Raw genomic sequence first — 22,318 nt, forward strand, 5'->3', positions numbered from 1 at the left:
AACTCATTATATTCTTAAAAAAATTTTTTTTCACACGTTGTGGAAGGATACTCGGTTGCCATTTATCCCAGCCATTTAAAAAATTGAGGCAACAACATTCAACGGAAAATCTTGACATTTCAATTTGAAATTTGTGTACAAACTAAGGTTAATCTTGTTTAATTTTTAAAAATGAATGTAAAACAGTCTAGCTTTTAACAATGTTAAGGATTAAAAAACCCGTTCAATAATCAAGAGTAAAAGTTCAAATTATGTAATTGGTGTTATAACAAAATTTTGTAATTATGACAACGATTGCAATGCAAAGAGATCTAGTGTTCGCACTGAAAAAAGAAACCATTCTCAATATTGGTTTATTAAGCAAGTTACATCCGATGTCTGGAGAGTTACTGAAGCAGATTTTTCGCGATAACGCTTTGGAAAAGCCGACACAGAACGTCTTCAATCATGTTTCTCACTATTTGGTGTCGATTATTGACGTTCAAGCTTCCGCGGCGCTACCCTGGCCTTTGTATGATACAAAAACGGAGAGATTGTACAGGAACGAGCTGGCGAACTTCATCTCCGACTACAGCACCAAGGGTCTTCTTACTCCTGTAATGTCCTCATACTTGGTAAACCCTGGATGTTACAAAGTCACAATGCTGATCTTCCAACTGTCCCAACTCGCCGTACAAAAGGTCTTATCGACCAGAATGAAAGATCGACAAAAGAAGCTGTATTATGAGATTACAAATAAGTACAAATTAAATTATAAAGGTTTTGTTCAAGAGGTCACCATGGCTGCTGAAGTCATGATGAACAAATTTTCCAATTATATCCTCAAGAGGAATACTATGGAGAGGATAGCAGGGTTATTATTGAATAAAATCAAAGAAATAGAGGAAACACTACAAAAGAGTAATGCTGAGAGATATATCAATGATATTGTCGATGGCTATATAAATTCAAGACAATTTGATGACAGTACAAAAATGGAATTACTACAAATAAAAAATGTTAAAACATCATCTTCAGTTTTTGACCAGTGGCTTATTCATTTAGATAAAGAAATAGATAACATTGAACAAAAATGGAATGAAAAGGTAACACCCCTATTAGACACTTGTAGGAGCACGCAAGAAATTTCCAAAGCCTTAATATCGAGGCATTTAGGTGAAGCTGATAAAAATACCTATATTATTGAATACAATCCGAGAACAGACTTTATTTGTACGAAGGAGCTACAAGAACAAGTGAACTGTGAACAGAAATACATATTAAAAAATATTATAAAAGAGGAAAGATTGAACTTTCCAAATTTAATACGAGGCTTCCTTGTAGCTATGTGTTTTATATTGAAAAACATAGATATCGGTGATGATATATATAAGTTTAATGAATATTTGGATAATGGAAGAATAAATTTTAATGAGCTGGTTATGAATATGAAACTACTGATTGAGAGGGTGGCAAATACGGAGGCAAGATTGCAGGTAATTTTAACTAGATATAGATTTATTAGCTACTAATACTAAATCTTGCATTTTATATTGTGAATATAATGTATTATTTCTGACATTTCGAATAATTTACAGTTTTTTGGAGTTACAAAGGACTAAATTCAAATATTGTGCTAAATACCATTCTAACTAACTCGCTCTACCTCAGCACAGTATTTAAAATTATTCAAGATTAAAAAGTAATTTTAATTATATCTACAACTTAGATGATCTTTGCTAAGATATCTATGCAAAAATCTAAAATGCTAAATCTGACAACTCTTTTGATCTCGCTTAGTCCTGGTACTTTTGAACTTTGTACTCTTGTTTCAAGGTGGGTGGTGGCATTTACATTGTCAAATGTATGGGCTCAGCAACCACTTTACACCAAGTGAGCTGTGAGCGTGTTCACCCATACACTCAATAAAATAATAAAAATATTATGGATAAGGTTAATACAATACAGCTTAATAATGGCTTATTAACAAGTCATTGTGGCCTTAAGACGTTCATTGCATTCGTACCTAGGGATGCAACAAGGTTCAAATCCCGTAGGCGGGTACAAAATTTTGTAATGAAATATGTACTTAACAAAATTTGTTTACGATTGACTTCCTCGGTGAAGGAATATCATCGTGCAATAATAGTAAAATACCGTAATAAAAACCCGCAAAATTACAATTTGCGTAATTACTGGTGGTAGGATCTCTTGTGAGTCCACACGAGTAGGTACCACTACCCTGTCTATTTCTCCAGTGAAGCAGTAATCCGTTTCGGTTCGAAGGGTTGGGCAGCCTTTGTAACTGAGACCTTAGAACTCATATCTCAAGGTGGGTGGCGGCATTTACGTTGTAGATGTCTATGGGCTCCAGTAGCCACTTAGCACCAGGTTAACACCACCTATGCAATAAATAAATAAATCGCTTTTAAAAGCTGGCTAATTAGTAAGAGAACTCAAAATATTTTTGATGGCTTTGTGTAAATAATCAGTAAAGCCTTTAAACTAAGGATAATCACTATAATAAGTTTGTTTTTTTATTTTATTGTTTACAAAATTGTAAAAATCATTAAATATAATGTTATTGCGGTGTATGTAGCTATCTAATAAACATAACAACAACTGAATATTAGGTTGCACATGAGCCTAATTTTGCCCATCTAAAGCATTATAAACAAATTCTGACCTGCCTTTTGTCTTAATAAATAAATTTCCTTTTACAGCCCTCACCGCTTTTATATAGCCAGTCCATAAAGACGAAGAAACATTTAGAAGTCCCGCCAATACCTAATCTATCAGATTTGAAGTGTAGACGGGAATTACAGCAAGAAATATTCTTTAACTCATTCACGCCGATTAGCATTAGCAAACACCAGTTCAATTTGAACAGAAGAAACAGTATATCGCTTACGAAGTATCAGCCTCGGTCACTCTTGGTCACGCCCTTCCACCATCCACCTAAAGACGACTTTCTGAGAAGCATAATATCGTGTCGAATCAGTGCATACGATAATCCGAACACAACTCAAAACTTCCACAACGTTTCTCTCGTGTCTCAGGCTCACAAAATCAACGAAACCATTGCTGAATGTTCAACCGGTTTCACGAAACAACAAATAATGAGATTATTATCAACTAAAAAGAGCACAAGCTCCAAAAAGCACAGGTTTAAACACGACAGGCTCGAGGTAAACATAAAAAAGGGTGCCTTGTTTAATGAATCCAATACGCCTACCGAATGTAGTTCTTTATTTAGAAGTCACTCATCTCCTAATCTATTTGAGAATAGAGAGAAGAAATCACTCCCGAAAGGCGGCAGGAAACTATCGATTATGAGAGAAGATAGTCTTCTAGAAGTGTCTGGTATAGCAGCACTAGACAACAACAGCTGTAACACACCACCGGTCGAATTATCTAGAAATATAGAGGCTCCTAGTCTACCAGTCATCAGTATTGAAGCTGAAAGAAGAGTCAATGAGGTCCTTAAAGATGTAGGAAGTGATCCAGAAGAAGACTTTAAATTGATTCATCAAGTAGATCAGCCTAAAGTCACACCAAAGAATACAGTTCAACCCATTAGGAAAACTAGTTCGTTGGAAAAAATCATAAACAGATTCAAGAAAGTACGCGCGAGCGTGTTGCCAACGCAGAGAAATGATTCGGATGAATTTAAAACGATAGTCGAAGAGAAGGAGAATGTAAATTTGGTAAATGTTGATGTTTTCGCAGCAAATAGAGTCTTATTGCCCGATCTGTTGAGTCCAAGTTCGAGTGGAATTGCAACCGATACAAATGATTATTTAGACGAAATATGCTTCGAAATGGATGAGAAAGTGAGGAAGAAACCGCGCGAGAGCTTGGGCACGGCGCTGGGCGTCGACCACACGTTTCTAGATCAATTTGAGTTGGTAGATTGATTATTGTACAGTTGTTACATGAAAACGTTTTTTTGTGCAATTCATATTATGTGAAGCCGCTCATTTTGTATATTACTAACTGTAGCCCTCCGCTTCGCTGGGCATTTAAAATTAATATTATTATTTCTCACCCCCACAAAGATTCTTATCATTAACGCCCCCGCAACTGGTGTAGGGAGTCCAACACTCATATAAATATTAGCCTACCCATTAAGTACATGTATATTCTACATGGATACCAAATTTCAAGTCAATCGGATGCACGGTTCAGTAGTTATAACGGAACATCGTCAAAATCACTGTAGATATATATATTAGTATAGACTATATATGTAAGAACATTTTATCACAATGAAATTGATTGTCAGCATCGCAAATTGGACGTAAAGCAACCTAAAATTTCATATTACCCATTTATAAATGGGTATATAGAAGTGTGGGTGTGTGTTTGTAACATTTTGCATCTCTTTCGCACGCCCGCAGCTTAACACGTTGAGTGCCATGTAGGTCACCGGTGCCCTACGCGGCGCACTGAAGTAATCATTTCAATATCTGTTATTAAGTGTCTGGATTGCCTAACTTTGCCTTCTTTTGTTTGTTATTGTATCTTCGGATTCGTCATTCCCAGAGCCTACTAGATATTCCGGCGCCTTAGTAATAATATCGAAGAGAGAAATAGACATAATTACTTTATTGTGCCCGTAGGTCACCGATGACTTACATGGGGTTAACGGGATGGGTTACTTCATTACATACGATTTGTAAGTTTTCTACTTAGTGGTTAGTACCACAGTATCAGAGAACGATTTCTAATAACTATTTTCGGAATTGATTTTTTTACCCTGGATAAAATAAATATTTGATAAATAACTATTAACCATCTGTAAAATATGTTAATTTATGTGAATGAGAAATGATAGATTTTGATTTGAACTCCCAACGGTCCTGTCTGTGTTACAAAACATGAAATTAATATCGGTAACAGCTTATTAATAGTTTTATTATTTATAATATAACACTAATTAGAATGTATATTGTCTAAAAGCACTGCCTCAGCTAGGTTATAAAAGTTGTTATTTAAAAAGTATTTAATTCCTCAAGTTTATAATATTGAAAATAAAACTACACTATACATAAAACAAGAGTTTTTATTATAACGATAACTTTTTTATTACTAATAAAGTAAGAGTATTATAGTATATATCATAGTATAATATATCTGGACTTCACATCAGGATGATCAGGATCAGAATGGAAGAATCGCTTTTATGTATACATATTAATGTTTCTCTCGTCGACTTGTCTTAACCTTTGGGCACAATTATGGAAATTAAATTTTTAAAAAGAAAAATCTATACTGTTGTAGAAATGTACGTACATTTTCTTAGAATCATATTATTCTGTAACTTTAGAATTTTACAGGGTGTTACAAAACTATCCGTAAAGCAGGAAGTAGGTTAAATCGGGCCTTATAACGAGTCCATTCACAATATTTAAGAACCGTAGTAACGCTGTATAACATACATACCCCAAAAAAATAAAAAATAAATAATTATTTTCACTGATGTGCAAACCCTATTTCAGTAAAATTAAAGAGTAAACTACGCACGCAGAATGTACTTACATTTCTACTAAAAACAGTTGTAAGATATCGATTAGAAGATTTGAAATTAACATTTTTTTTCAAACTTGACATTTTTTGAATCCAGTACCTAGTTGAGTATAATGACAATCACGTCTTGTACTGAGGTAGCAAAAAGTTATGAACAAAAATTGAAAAACAATAAAGTAGACAATTATTAGGTAAAATAGGTATGTAGGCCTTTCTGTTAAATAATATTATGGTTCCCTGGCATGACGGTTTACTAGGGTTGAGAAAATTTTTGGCTTTGATAATTAATAATATTTTTACGGGGTATTTTGTAACAGGTTGTATATCATGGTTATAAGACTTAATGATTATATAATGTTTTTTTTTTAATTTTATTAAGGCAGTATAAATTGACATTGCCATATTAAATTGGCTTTACAAATAGCGTAGTCAGTAGAGGGTTGCCATAAAGACCCTTATAATTAGGTATTTATATTTGAACTCGTAAAGCTGTATTACAAAATTCTTGGGTCAGTCTCCTCAAGATTAACTATTTTCTCAGATATCTCCCATAATTTCCTAGCTTTTGCCATGTCACTAGCTGATTGAGACACCGAACTCTCCTGACAGTCAGAAAAGTATTTTCCGTTCACTTTCTCTAAACTTTCATCAACTGCTAGCATTATTGTAGTCTGGCAACCCTGCTCTGGAGTCTTAAAGAAACATTTGTTAATCAAGTTTAAGCCCCAACTTAATGGTGCCGGGACTGATCTCCAGATGCCTGTATCGATTAGTCCAGGGTGCAGACAGTTAGCTGTAACCCCAGTACCTTCCAGTCTCCGGGCCAATTCTTTTGTGAACAGAATATTCGCTTCTTTGGAAGCGTAGTACAGATATCCTGGAATTGAATCGACAGGGTTCGGTTTGTTTAAGTCAAACGAAGCGAGTCTGTATAAAGAGGATGCTACAATAACGATTCTCGAGGGCGCGGTTTTCTTCAATAAATCTATCAGCAGATGTGTGAGTAAAAAGGGACCGTAATGGTTTGTGGCCATAGTCATTTCGAGGTTGTCAACTGTTGTGTTCTTTTTAAATGTTTCGGCGTATCCTGCGTTGTGCACAAGGACATCCAGACGTGCTTCTGTTTTGTTGATGTCTTTAGCGAATTCTCTGATAGACGCGAATGAACTGAGATCGAGTTTCTTGACTTCTATTTTGGTGTTTCTAGTTGTTTCGATGATTTCAGCTGAAACAATTACAAATTAAATTACAATAAAAAAAAATGTTTTGTAGTGGTGTGCCGGATTGTAGGTAAAGGCCGTAATTAACCATTACTTAATGGTAGTTTTCCAATTACAGAGCATAATGCGACTCAGTGACGCACAATGCCGAATTATGCTGAAGCTTAGTTGAGCATTATGCCGCATAATGCGCTCTTGTGCTGTAATTGGAAAACGGCCAAAGCTACTGCAGCGTTCACTACACAGAATGTTATAGTCTGTAGAATTGACAAAAAGCCCGCCAAAAAGCAAGCCACGTAAAATTTATAGTCCGATTAAGTATGTACATATATTAATTGCTTAATTTGTGTATAACGTTGATTCAGTTTAAATACAATTGTTTAATTTTTGTCTATTATGTTTAAATAAACATTGAAATATGCGTGATGCGTCGATCCACAAAAATGGTACAGGTATGTACTTAAAATGACGTAATTATTGCATTTCCGAAGCCGCAAAAAATAGGTTATTTAGCAAATTAATTTAAAAAAAAATTATTGCTTAGATACGTGGACAAGCTCACAGCCCACCTGGTGTTAAGTGATTACTGGAGCCCATAGACATCTACAACGTAAACGCGCCAATCACCTCGAGATATAAGTTCTAAGGTCTGAGTATAGTTACAATGGCTACCCCACCCTTCGAACAGAAACGCATTACTGCTTCACGGCGGAAATAGGCGGGGTGGTGGTACCTACCCGTGCGGACTCCCAAGAGGTCCTACCACCAGTGATTACGCAAATTATGATTTTGCGGGTTTGATTTTTAATACACGATGTTATTCCTTCACCGTGGAAGTCAATCGTGAACATTTGTTGAGTACTTATTTTATTAGAAAAATTGGTACCCACCTGCGGGATTCGAACACCGGTGCATCGCTACACACGAATGCACCGGACGTCTTATCCTTTAGGCCACGACGACTACACGGAAATATAAATAATTGTAGTCTCAGTAAGTTAATAGGTACATCTTACAGCTGTTCCTAATGAACCACGAAGAAGGATTGCAATATTTTTTTGCTTTTAGTTGTATTTAAGTATTACATTAAAAAGTTGCAATACAACGGTTGTTTGAAAAATACTTAATCGATAAATAAATGTAAGATATTAATCGTTCATTTCGTTCTTCAAAACAATCTGTATTAAGTATGTATTTATGGATATGTGTTGGCCAACTAGTTTCGTAAAAAGATGCATTTGTTAAATTAGAAAAAAAAAAATTACCTTTGACTTTCTCAGCGGCGTCCATATTCCTGCAGGCCATTATGACTCGAGCGCCTCTCTGAGCCAATTCCCTGGCGGTTTCCTTTCCTATTCCGCTAGTGCATCCTGTAACTATTACCGTCTTTCCGTCCATTTTGGTTTTCCCGTTGTAAATACCACAAGTCCACTTAACGTACAGATGTAAGGCGAAGAGTACACCAACGAGACCTAGTATGGCGATCAGGCCAGCTATGATGAGAGCCGGGAGGAGCCACCAAAGGTAACTCACTTTCCAGAATTCCGCGACAATCATGTCTGAAAAGAAATAAATGGATTCAGGAATATAATTGTTGTAAAGCTGTCCGGGAAAATTGAGGTATTCGTTATTTACTGGTATACAAATAAACGCACACACACACACACATGCACACACACACACACACACACACACGCACACGCGTGCACGCACACACACACACGCACACATTTGTTATATATAAATAGTAATATTGTAGTATATAACTTGTAATATTGTAGTATATAAAGTATATAACGTGTTTTTATGGAAGAGCGGAGTCTCCTAGCACAGGCTTGCACGCTTAAAAGGAGAATCCAATCATTGTATTATTTTAACTCGCTTTTGAAAATAAAGTATTTTGTATTTGTATTTGTATACTCCCTGTATTGTGAAACCTCACGCATAGGTACGACACTTTTGCCTATTTATGTCGCGAAGCAGTAATGTGTTCTAGTTTGAAGAGTGAGTCAGGGGTTATTCAATTGAGAAAGTGGAATGACGTACCGCCACCTTGAGATACGTCTGGTGGCGATTTACGGCCTCTAACTACTTAATAGCAAACGAAGTTAGGGTTTACTATTGTATAAACAATATTAAACAACTAAAAGTCGTTAAGAAAGGGAAGCGCACAAGCTCACTTCGATAAAGCGGCACGTCGTAAGAACCCTCTCATCGTGGCCGCCGGTAACTACGTTCCCGATCCTGCGGACAGAATGGAAAGCAGTCGACGTCGCCCCAAACACGTAATTTCGGATCCTCCCGATCCACTAACGGTACTTTTAGGTACCTCAAGCACCGGTCATCGTTCTCGTCGAACCCGTTGCGACGAAGGGCTCGACGAGTAAATTAACCCTCAGGCACAGCCCACTGAGTTTCTCGCCGGACCTTCTTACTGAGAAGATGACTCACTGGTCGCGTTTCCGATCCGGTGGTAGATTCTGGGAATCACGGCTCTTGCTAGGGTTCGTGTTAGCAACGTCGTCAGCTTTGAGCCCCGTGAGCTCACCCACTAGTTAAGGTTACGCTGAAATAGCCTCTCAAGGCTCTCAGAGTAGGCAGGGAAAAAAAAGTAGGTACAAGTATTGCAGATAAAAGATTCTACGCTAGTAACTGCGACAGATGACAGACAGAATACAGATAACACAGAGAAGCGCTTTTTGGCGGGAAATCATTTGCATTTTTTTAATCTTTTTAATTTTAATTTCGATGCCTCCAATGAACACTACTCTAACTCTAAATTCGTTTAAATGAAGAAAGTTGAAAAAATCTTTATTATTGCAGATATATTTATGGTTTTTTCTTGTGTAACTAACTGATTTACTCTTGCTTCGAACCCCATCAATAATGAATTTGTAATACTTTTAAAATAGTGAAGCGATTTGTGTGGAAAACGCAAATTTCAAAATTTTGAGTTAGAGCAGTGTTCATTGGAGGCATCGATTTAATTTACTTGTGAACTGTAATGTGGCATAATTAGTTTTAAAACCGATTAGTACGTCTATACTAATAGGGTAAGTCCGGGGTAGATGGCCATATGGGAGAGATGGCCTATCGAAATATTTCAAGGTACCGTTCATTAAATGCCACTGATTAACGTTTAGTTTTCTGCGCGTCGTGCGTGAGGGCAACAGTGCGATAAAATATTTGACGAAAAAAGCATAAAAAGTAAGTAAATCCTTTGTTTTTTGTTTCGACTATTGTAAATATTTATTTGATGTTTTATGTTTTACATAATTGTAGTATCAGTTTCTTTAAATTATGGTGATATTTGTATTTGATGCAAAGTATACAAACAGTGCTACTTTAAAATCTCAAAATGGTTTGTTTCGTGTCATGGCTTGTTTTAGTCTTTGTTGTGGCTATCTCTCCCGGAAAAAAAGGAGAGATGGCCAAGTGCAGTCGGTATATTATGGCCATAGTGCCATGTTACAGAAATGATGTTTTCTGCAAAGTATTAATGTATTTTATTATTTGTTTTAGATGCCTCATAATCGTGTTTACAAAATCCTGCGTTAAAACTGCCACGATGTCTAATGTTTCACACCCGAGTACTCCGAAAGAGGCTTCGTTCAGTAAGGATCCAGATTATACTGCCATCTCGAATTCTACAGGATATATCACCTAGTCCAGAAAAACTGATTCAAGTGCTTAAATGAGCAAAGCAAATTGAAACACCTTTGACTTCGAAAGAACACATGTAAACTAGAAAAAGAAAGTAATAATATATGTCAAAACAAAGAAGGAAAATATACAATAAAAGGACTGTTCAATGTATAAAAAGAAAAGCCATTTGAAGACTATCTGAGAATAGTGACGATATTCTATTAAAAATACTGTCAGATAAGAATGAGAAAAGAAAGAGACTCGAAAAGGATAATTGTCTTGGGCGTGGTGGTGAAAATTACTACGAAACACCTCTCATCGAAGAGTGGCTTCAATGTACAGTGTGTCAGTATTAAGTTCACAAACACTACACTGAATTTAAAACGACGTGCTCCAGTTGTGACGAAGAGGAGAAAACAAGACTTGAAAGTAGAAAATAAGACCAAAAAGTAATTATAAGTCTAGAATTAAGCTATGGCCATTTTACCTTTAATACTATGGCTATCACACCTGGATACCTTGGAAGAGATGGCCAATTGTGATTTAAGGAAAACTTCAATTAATAAGGTGATCTCCTTAGAAATTGTTACTTTTTTGTTTAAAATATCATAGTTGATTCTTCAAAGTTTAATGACAAATAAATATAATTAAAAAAACATAAGTATTTGATTTTAGACAGAGCTTAGAAAAAACTATGGCCAACTACCCCGGACTTACCCTATTATAAAGAGGAAAGATTTGTTTGTTTGTTTGTTTCGAATAGGCTCCGAAACTACTGGACCGATTTGAAAAATTATTTTTCCATTAGAAGCCGACATTGTCCCTGATGAACATAGGCTACTTTTTTTTATTTTTTATTTTTTTTATTTTTTTGGTTTCATGTGTGTTTTAATGTTTCCGAAGCGAAGCGAGGGCGGGTCGCTAGTATATTATAATTTTACTTAAAGACTTCCATGGTCTCAAAACATTATAATACTCATTAACAATAATATATTATACAGCCTACCAAATAGGGTAACAATTGTCTTCACAAGTCCCAAGTATGTATTCACTTATAACTCACTAATGTTCGTATTCATTAGAACTGGTTATTAGAATGGTGTCAATTAGTGAATAATGAAACAGTTTAGTTACGGTTGATGAGGTCAAATGCATTGCATGCATAAATGCATTTGTTGCATCAAATCTAATAAAAAACCTATTACAAGTTTGATATGCTAGTTGAAATATGTGTGGCAGGCACATTGTAAATGTTAGTATGTGTTATATATTGTATGGCATATTAATGGTGTTAGGACATATATCTCTAGTAGTATGACATCTTGTGAGTCCGCACGGGTAAGTACCACCATCCTGCCTATTTCTGCCGTGAAGCAGTAATGCGTTTCGGTTTGAAAGGTGGGGCAACCGTTGTAACTATACTTGAGACCTTAGAACTTATATCTCAAGGTGGGTGGCGCATTTAAGTTTGTAGATGTCTATGGGCTCAAGTAACCACTTAACACCAGGTGGGCTGTGAGCTCGTCCACCCATTTGAGCAATAAAAAAAGGAACTTTTCTAAATTACGTACTTATTAAGAAAAATTAGGACTTAGGTACAGTTTTCATATCGCAATGAACATATTATGTTGCTCAAGTTGCTTCCTCTCCTTAGCGAATGAACTAACACATTGTAATGAAATCTATATATTAATACGTGAAGCAAAAACTTTGTATCCCTTTTTACGAAAATTGCGCGGACGGAGGAGTATGAAATTTTCCACACTTACAGAGAATATAGAGAAGAAGTGCACAATGCTAATATTTTTTTAAAATAATGCGTAAAAGATACATTAAATTAATAAAGAAAACATTACACACACTACATACCATGTATTTGACGCACACACGCATCCATACCATTTATTGTCAAACTTTTGTTCTTGACGTCTGTTGTCAAATTGAGAATAGATTAAATACTGTTTGTTAGTATTTAATAATATTTTATTATAGTGTACCCTTGGCGAAATTTGTGATTATAGAAGTATAAAATACAATCATAATAGTGTACAAACTTACAATTCCAATTAATTATAGTCGAATTTCGACTACTGCGGGACCTCTAGTAAATTTAAATCAACGAAGCACCGTTCGTAGCGTAAAGTCCGTCCTATTTAGTTGGATTTCTACATCATTATGATAGATAAGAACTCCGACAAAGAAGTAACAACGCATGTACCTACATTCGCGTTGCTAAATGTGTTTTGTGTATAATTACGAAATAATTGATTTTGTATGGAAGACGACCTCGAGAATGTTTTTAGGTCGCATTATAATCAGCGCCATTGACTTTAGTAAGTTTGTAATTGAAAAGTTACTTAACATTTTTAGTACTATAGGTGATCGATCGAGCTCTTGGGTCATGCGGCTGCCTTGAGACACCACTAGAGTTTGTAAAATCAGTTTAATTCGTTTTATTTTTCTACCTTAGTTAGTAGCTAAGAGCTTACGTGGCTCAAACCGGAGTGATGCTAACACTGACCCTAGCAAGAGCAGTGCTTCGCAGAATCTACCACCGGATCGGAAACGCAACCCACAGAGAAAATCCGGCGAGAAACTTAGTGGGCTGTGTCTATGGGTTAATTCGCTCGTCAAGCCCTTCGTCGCAAGCGCCGGGTTCGATGACGGCGGTGACCGTTGCTTGTGGTACCTAAAAGCACCGTTAATGGATCGGGAGGATCCGTAATGACGTGTTTTGGGCGACGTCGACTGTTTACCATTCGGTCTACAGGATCGGGTATGTAGTTTCTAGCGGCCACGACAAGAGGGTTCTCATGTCGTGGCGCCTTCACAAAGTGCTTAATTCGGATATTTAGGCTGTTCCACTCTTCTAGACATGTCGGGTCCTCGCGTCCCTTTACGGCGCGCATCGGTGGTCGGTGAGTGCCCTTCTTCCTGGGCGTATGCTCCCTGCCTTCTTAGGCATGATAAGTTTGCTGGAATGCATGTAATGGGCTGGTGTGATTTCTTTTTCTTTCTTCAGAGCGGCAGAATCTTCACGAGCGCCAGAATCTTTTTTAATACGCTTTTATTAGCTTCAGACGTATGTACAGGGTGGCCCATAAGTCCTTTGATATGAAAAAAAAATTATTAAAATAAAACTAATTACATTATGAATTAAATTTTTATTTACATAAAAAGCTTAAAAAACGGGAATTATTTTTTGAAAATAACATCTCCTAAATGTAATCCGTTGCGATCACGGCACTCTTGCAAACGACGTCTAAAATTGTCGATGACTGCGCGGCACGTCACTGCTGAAATGCTTGTCATTTTTCTGCGGATGTTTTCATTTAGGGCCTCAATTGACCGCGGGTTTGTGTCGTATACTTTAGCCTTAAGGTAGCCCCACAAAAAAAAATCCATCGGGGTCAGATCTGGACTACGTGGAGGCCAGGAAATGTCTCCTCTCTTAGAGATAACTTTGCCAGGAAAAAGTTGACGGATAACGGGCATAGCAGTGTTAGAGGTGTGAGAAGTGGCCCCGTCCTGTTGAAACCACGTCCTGGCATTAAAGCCTGAAAAGTTTTGCAATTCTGGTATGAAAAACTCTTCGATCATAGCCACATATCGCTCCGACGTAACAGTAACTGCGCGCCCTCTGCCATCCTCAAAGAAGTAAGGCCCTAGGATACCATGGGCTGACATAGCGGCCCAAACAGTCACTTTCGGACTATGTAAGGGCTTCTGATGCTTAAGTTTTGGATTGATGGGGCTCCAATAGCGGCAATTTTGTTTACTAACATGCCCGTTAAGATGGAAATGAGCCTCGTCAGAGAACATTATGTTATTGAAGGAAGTAAACCGATTCAACATTTCATTCGCATAATTTTGTCTTTGAATACCGTCAGTTTCCTTTAATTCTTGAACCAACTGAATTTTGTAAGGGTGCATATGTAAATCTTTCTTCAAAATACGTTGTAACGATGTCCTGGATACGTTTAATGCTCTGGCGCGCTTACGAGTTGACTGTGTCGGATTTTCGCGAATAGACTGTGTCACTGTGTCTATGTTTTGTTCCGTACGTGACGTCCTTGGGCGACCCAACCGCGGTTTATCTAACGTCGAACCGGTCTCCTCGAACTTAGCAACCCAGTTCTTAATCGTTTGAAGAGTTGGAGTGTCGTCAAAGTTGTGTAAACCTTTGTGTTCTCGAAATTTACGCCGCGCAACGGTTGCCGAATTGTCGTTTTTATAAAACTCGCGCACACAAAACGCACGGTCCGCTCCGGTAAAACGCTCCATCACGACTAAATTCCCAGAAACCGAAGTTACTCCCCCCGCTTCCCCTGCACCGCTCACGCGCGCCCTGTTCGTTTTATTCAAATTTTACTTTTCAAAGGACTTATGGGCCACCCTGTATGTTAGTATGTAACGGAATCTTTGAACATGATTTTGACCCCCTTCAAAACGTCGGATTAACTCGAAATTTGGTATACCTACTTAATAAGGACCGATGACAATTTAATATTTAAAAAATAATTAAAAAAAAAAAATGGAAAAAATTGAAATTCAAATAAAAAATTACAAATAAATAATAGTTTAAAAAACTAACAAAATACGCTTTTATAGAAAATCCAACTAAACAAATGGAAAATAAATTTTAATTTTGAAATAAAATTGAATTAATTTAAATAATATGATTTAAAGAATAAAATTAAAATAAATTTGAAATAAAAATAGTGTAAGAAAAAATGATTTTATTGTAAAAAAAGTTTAGTGTATTTTAATAGTTTTTTTAAACTTTTTTTTCTCACTCCTCTAACCCTAACGCGACCGATTCGTTGCAAGAATCGGCAGGAGATTACTATCTGCACGTGCAGATACAGTATGTGCCTTACCACAAATCAAACTCTTCTTCCAACCTAAGATAATGAGATCACTAAATCCGTAATATATGAAATGATCGTACATTTCCTAAACACAGAACTCGATTGACCTTCTAGCGTGAATAATTAAAACAAAGTAAAATTAAATATCATGCTTAATCTTTAAAAAAAAACGAAGTTGTAAATACAACTGCTTCTAATTCAAATTAAGATAGTTTAATTGTGAGCGTGCTTTTATGCCCTTTGCTTAGTACAAGACGATATGAATGTTAAGATAAAATACAACAGAAAAACTTACATTAATCACAAAACGTATAATTACGGTAGCCACGTCGCTACCGACTGCAGTGCGTTTGCAAATGCAAGATTAAATCTTTATTCGTACCTAGTTAATTCTGCTTAATTTTTTACTCCTCGTTTTGAACTCGACGCAAAGGTCGCCAAGATCATATTTTAACAATTAATTTTAATAGAGAAACTGCTACAAACCCAAACCTTGTAGTTTTCAAAATATTGTGATTGCTATTCATCTATTGTGTGATAATATTGCTGTAGCAATTGAAATTCTCACACCAAATTTACAATAAATATATTTCAAGTTAATTATTCAAACGACATGTTTTTTTTTAATTTATTTTTTATTGCTTAGATGTGTGGACGAGGTCACAGCCCACCTGGTGTTAAGTGGTTACTGGAGCCCATAGACATCTACAACGTAAATGCGCCACCCGCCTTGACATATAGTTCTAGGGTCTCAAGTATAGTTACAACGGCTGCCCCACCCTTCAAACCGAAACGCATTACTGCTTCACGGCAGAAATAAAAACGCCAGCAAATCGTGATAATTAACCTGAAAAATTACTGGCCATGTCTATTATTGGATGAAAGGCGATTGCATGCAGCAGAGATGCGAATGTTGCGATGGATGTGTGGAATAACGAGAATCGATAGAATACGGAATGAATATGTTAGAGGAAGTCTGAAAGTGGCACCTGTGACAGAGAAGCTGAGAAGTGCGCGCTTGGGATGGTATGGACATGTGATGAGACGAAATGAAAATGAGGTTGGTAAGAAAATGTTAACTATGAATGTGGAAGGATATAGAGGAAGAGGTAGACCTAAGAAGAAATGGATGGATTTCGTGAAAGACGATATGGGTAAGAGGGGAGGAAGAAATGATATATAATAGAGGAGTATGGAAGGAGAAAACATGTTGCGCCGACCCTAGGTGACTGGGAGAAGGGCAGGATAATGATGATGTCTATTATGGACGCGAGCAATGCCCGACACAAGCGAGCCGCTGTCTACGGCAGAGGACTCTAGAAACCTGGTTTGAAGAAGGACAATATGTTATAGCGTTTAAGAAAAGAGGAAGTTCATCCCATAGCTGGACGACACTTTGGTAAAAGATCACTTAAAACGCAGTCAACTTGAATATAATGCTTAAATTAATTCTGTTCTGATGGCGGGCAGTGTGGCAGTAATTATTGCTTAAACAATTCTTCAGAGTAGTCTCCGTAGAACCAGAGATTCAAATCGAGCTATTTTTATATAGTAAAGGGAAGATGTTGGTTCTTAGGAATGCCACTGCGCCGGTTTTGATATAGAATCAGTACCTCACGCGAAGTTTGCTCTGTGCTGTGTAAAGTTACAGTCGCAGGACTTTCCACTTTTTTATTGCTTAGGTGGGTGAACGAGCTTACGGCCCAGATGATAAGTTAAATGGTTACCGGAACCCATATACATCTACAACGTGAATGCCACCACCTACATTGAGATATGAGTTCTAAGGTCTCAGTTTTAACAGTACAACGACTGCCCCACCCTTCAAACCGAAACGCATTACTGCTTTACGGCAGTAATTACGCAAATTATAATTTTGCGGGTTCGATTTTTGTTACACGGTGTTATTCCTTCACCAGCCAGGTCTGAATGTTGTTCGGAATTTGTAGCTTTGTGGTCGTCGTGGCCTAACGGATAAGACGTCCGGTGCATTCGTGTTGAAGCGATGCACCGGTGTTCGAATCCCGCAGGCGGGTACCAATTTTTCTAATGAAATACGTACTCAACAAATGTTCACGATTGACTTCCACGGTGAAGGAATAACATCGTGTAATAAAAATGAAACCCGCAAAATTATAATTTGCGTAATTACTGGTGGTAGGACCTCTTGTGAGTCCGCACAGGTAGGTACCACCGCCCCGCCTATTTCTGCCGTGAAGCAGTAATGCGTTTCGGTTTGAAGGGTGGGGCAGCCGTTGTGACTATACTGAGACCTTAGAACTATATCTCAAGGTGTGTGGCGCATTTACGTTGTAGATGTCTATGGGCTCCAGTAACCACTTAACATCAGGTGGGCTGTGAGCTCGTCCACACAGCTAAGCAACAAAAAAAAAAAAAAAGCTATATAATGCAAATTAATCTTGAAAATTTCGTGAGTGAGATTCAAGCATCCGTCAAATATCTTGTATTCTACGATGGCTACCCGCCACAAGCCAATTAAAAGTATCTACATAAGTATAACGTATCCATCTCATTAAAAGTTTGATCTAATTAAATACTTTCTCAATTAAAACTCGACCGTTAAGATTATCTTATGATTTTAATTAATTGTTCTTGTACCTCAGTGATTGTGGAAGATCTTCTCTTTATTAATTTAATTACTTAACGCTTCACGCTTTCACAGCGGCCTATGTATGAGCGAGGCAAATAATTTAAAATCAGAGCCCATTAATAAATATGAAGCAGGTGTATTTCTCTAAAGTAAAAATTTGAAATACAGTGTAATGAAAGGTATTTAAGTATAAACATGTCCGGGATTTAATTTGCATTGTTTAAAGATATAGATGATATAGTGAACTCCCGGCCTATCTGGTGTCTCTCCCCTCCCCTTCTCTGATGGTATCTCCTCCTCCTTATGTCAATAATCCTCAATGCTGAGGGTCATGGCCTCCTCTAAAAACTTTCTCCTGTATTATCGCCATGGCGCCATTCCTGCCTATCCTCGGCTGTGTGGATAGCAACGTGGACTGAAGTATTGAAAGTGGTGCGTATCTGGTCCGACCCGCGCAATTGACTACTGCCTCTGGGTCTTCTTCCAGTCCATAGACATTACGGCGTAAGTGCCGCTACCCGCCTTGAGATATAAGATCGAAATCTCAACATAACTAACAATATATATTTTTTATTGCTTAGATGGGTGGACGAGCTCACAGCCCACCTGGTGTTAAGTGGTTACTGGAGCCCATAGACATCCACAACGTAAATGCGCCACCCACCTTGAGATATAAGTTCTAAGGTCTCAAGTATAGTTACAACGGCTGCCCCACCCTTCAAGCCGAAACGCATTACTGCTTCACGGCAGAAATAGGCAGGGTGGTGGTACCTACCCGCGCGGACTCAGAAGAGGTCCTACGACTATTAATTACGCAAAATAGGTCCTAAATTGGAATTTTAGTGGATTGTATGTATGTTTGAGAAAATCCGTTATATAAACGGCGGTTAAGCTGTATACACATGTCCCATATACAAAGCCCACTGAGTTTCTCACCGGATTTTCTCAGTGGGTCGCGATTCTGTCACAATGGTAGATTCTGCGAAGCACTGCTCTTGCCAGGGATGGTGTCAGCAAATTCTCTTAGGTTGAGCCCATGAGCTTACCTATCCGTCTGCGCGAAGCTGGAATAGCCTCTTAGGCTACAATCAAATAGAAAGGGGGAAAAAAGTACACATGTTCAAAAGTACACATGCTCAGCGAAGTTCTTGTGGATGTTCATATGATCTAGGCTATTTGGTAGGCGGCGGCTTGGCTCTGCCCCTGGCATTGCTGACGTCCGTGAGCAACGGTAACCATTTACCATCAGGTGGGCCGTATGCTCGTCTGCATACAAAGGCAATAAAAAAAGATCGAATCAAGCATTGAGAAGATATGCTTTTTTATCACTTACACTTACAATTCTGATATACAACTAATTAATTCGGTCAGTTAACATAACGATCTAGAGTGACCATATCAGCGTAACCTTAACTAGTAGGTGAGCTCACGGTGTTCAAACCTAACGATGTTGCTAACACGAACCCTAGCAAGAGCAGCGCTTCGCAGATTCTACCACCGGATCGGAAACGCGACCCAGTGAGAAGATCCGGCGAGAAATTCAGTGGCCTGTGTCTATGGGTTAATTTACTCGTCGAGCCCTTCGTCGCAAGCGACAGGTTCGGCGAGAAATGTGACCGGGACAGACGTTGTCCTGCATACACAAAATGATTGAAATGAATGAATGAATGCATACCACAAAAATCATACAAATCGGCCCAGCCGTTTAATTGCAGTACAGATAAATAAACTAGATACCGACGGCAGTGCTATCTGCCGGGCTGATTTGTGAATCTAAACCATCCAGGGTGCCACCGAAACGCATACAAAAAAAAAAATTCAAATCGGTCCAGCCGCTCAGGAGGAGTTCAGTGACATACACACGTACAGTAGAATAAACCTAAGATACTAGCTGACCTGGCAAACATTGTTTTGACATAATAATTATTTCTAGGAAAGACAAATAACATAGATACCGACTGCAGCGTCATCTGCCAGGCTGATTTGTGAATCTAAAGCATCCAGGGCGCCACCCAAACGCATACAAAGAAATTCATTCAAATCGGTCCAGCCGCTCAGGAGGAGTTCAGTGACATACACACGTACAGTCGAATAAACCTAAGATACTAGCTGACCCGGCAAACATTGTTTTGCCAAATTAATTATTTCTAGGAAAGACAAATAACCTAGATACCGACTGCAGCGTCATCTGCCAGGCTGATTTGTGAATTTAAACCATCCAGGGCGCCACCCAAACGCATACAAAGAAATTCATTCAAATCGGTCCAGCCGTTTAGAAGGAGTTTAGTGACAAACACACGCACAGAAGAAATAAAGAGATTATGTTCGGAAATATTCTAATGACAATAAATAAGCGCGAGATTAAACTGTAAAAATAAAATGTACTTTTCTTAAATGTTTACGAGTCACGAAAAAAGGGAAAATACATATTATAATATAGCGTGTTTTCTTTTGTGAATATACATACTTAAATTGTTAAAAAGGCTTAAATTGTTTATAGTTAGTTTTTGAATAGGAAATGTCACGGTTATGTGTATTGAATGAGAAGATAATTTTAAGCGTCTTTGATCTGACATTCTTGTTGTATGTATGCATCACTAGCCATTTAATATTCTAGTTAATTATATTTTGCCTAATTTCGTGATAAATTTTCACTTATCGTTTAAATTCTAAGCAATAAAAAAATAAAACTATATTTTTTTTTAAAACAGTCTTCTGCAAAATTTATCAAACCAAATATAAATTGTAATTGTGTAATTAAAAATTAGAAATGGTTTTTTTTTAATTACCTGATTCACGAGACTCAAGTTTTTTTAAGTTTTCACTAAAACACCGCGAGCGTGCACAACTAAGAGAGAACCGTGTGATACTGTCCTATTGTTAGGCAAACGCACAGCTTCAGTAATAAAATAAAATGACACAGTATAAATTTAATACAGCGGGTTTAATCTGAATCTGAATCAAAGGCGTTAGTAATTTGTATCGGAGATTAGAGTACAGTCGAGTTCGCTACTCACCTGATATTGAGAGAATATAGATATGATGTGAACAGGATCCGCCTTCAGACATCAGGTCAAAAACTTTACTACATTAGAAACGGCTGTCTCGTTCTTTATATATAACGCATAACTTTCTTAGGGCAGAAGAAGACCTTGTGGAGATACATACTCGTGCTAATATCCAATGACTTTGTAGGCATTGTTACGTGTCGGGGCTCGGGATAAAGAAAAACTTTCACCGAAGTACAAATTAAAATTAGATGTAATTATTACGACACTTAAGAAATAGCAATATAACAATTCACTTCTTTCGCTTCGCTTCGGGTGATCAATTCAGGTCAATTCGATATCCGTTTGCCCTATATGACAACAGATGGCGTTACCCGTACTGCCATTACACTTGTTGAACGCTTCTCATAGTTTGGGCGGCATTCATATCCATTTCTGTCATTTGACGACAGATGGCGATACTGGCACCGGCATCAGGGCCCTGAAACCGCGATACTTTCAGACATTTTTTTTTGTAGGGAAACTAGCGACATCTTGTAGCGGATGCGCCTAAACTTATATGTTGTTAAAGCTGAGGCATTTAATTATATAACTAAACACAGAAAATAGTAAATTAATAAATCATGCAACTCTTTATTTGCTATAGACAAATTGATTAAGTTTTATCAATTTGCGGTTTCTGAAAATTTACAAATTCCTTCAATAAAAATAAAATATAGAAGAGGTAATGACCGGCATAACAATATCAATATATTTAATCTGTTTTCTACTATTTGTACGAATTTCGGAGGTGTATTTTTCCAGTACCTACTGACTTACTGAACCGTATTTACTGTGTCCATAAATGAATAGGACCAACTTAGTGACATAATCAAACGAAAAGTCGTATACCTATATCAAGTGACGAGCGTTTCTAAAATTTCTCTCGACATAACCTTACTCTGCGCTCTGTGATTCGAACGTAGCGTTGAGATTTTCAAAGAACCGCAAAAGTCATGTTTTGTCAGCCCTTTCTATGTTACTCAAACAACCGCTATGTACAGCATGTGGTTTTTAGCTCCGATATGTCGACATCTTCCAAAAACACCTATTTATCTAACATTTTTAATGTATTTAAGTTAATTTAAGGTTATTTAGTTATAAATATTTAAGCTACATTTTCAGAAAAGATACGTAATAACACCATCTATACTAATATATAAATCAACAGTGGTTTTTACGGATGTTCCGTTATAACTACTGAACCGTGCATCCGATTGACTTGAAACTTGGTATCCATGTAGAAAATACATGTACATAATGGATAGGTTTATATTTATATGAGTGTTGGACTCCCTAATAAAAATGAAAATAAATAATAATGTTAATTTTAAATGCCCAGCGAAGCGGGCTAGTACGGCTAGTTAATTTATAAAATCATTTATTCAACATGTCAACGATGTTCTAGAAGTGAAT

General features: G+C 37.3%; 2 protein-coding genes across 3 annotated transcripts; one reads left to right on the forward strand and one right to left on the reverse strand.

The window, feature by feature from the left end:
- Positions 1-109: 109 nt before the first annotated feature.
- On the forward strand, positions 110-5,035 carry LOC114241496 (uncharacterized). Its single transcript, XM_028172337.2, has 2 exons — positions 110-1,475; positions 2,703-5,035. The coding sequence occupies exons 1-2, from the start codon at positions 285-287 to the stop codon at positions 3,894-3,896; spliced, it is 2,385 nt and encodes a 794-aa protein (XP_028028138.2). The 5' UTR covers positions 110-284; the 3' UTR covers positions 3,897-5,035.
- LOC114241533 (retinol dehydrogenase 14) lies at positions 5,027-20,724 on the reverse strand. Of its 2 annotated transcripts, none has more exons than XM_028172389.2 (3): positions 20,645-20,724; positions 7,994-8,287; positions 5,027-6,733 (listed from the first exon to the last, which is right to left on the reverse strand). In XM_028172389.2, the coding sequence occupies exons 2-3, from the start codon at positions 8,283-8,285 to the stop codon at positions 6,003-6,005; spliced, it is 1,023 nt and encodes a 340-aa protein (XP_028028190.2). In that variant the 5' UTR covers positions 8,286-8,287; positions 20,645-20,724; the 3' UTR covers positions 5,027-6,002. The 2 variants fall into 2 exon arrangements, with proteins under 2 accessions (XP_028028190.2, XP_089594927.1); XM_089738801.1 differs by lacking the exon at positions 20,645-20,724 and adding an exon at positions 15,540-15,593.
- Positions 20,725-22,318: the final 1,594 nt, after the last annotated feature.

This window comes from Bombyx mandarina, chromosome 26 (genome assembly GCF_030267445.1).
Source record: "Bombyx mandarina strain Sakado chromosome 26, ASM3026744v2".
In the NCBI taxonomy this organism is placed as follows: Eukaryota; Metazoa; Arthropoda; class Insecta; order Lepidoptera; family Bombycidae; genus Bombyx; species Bombyx mandarina.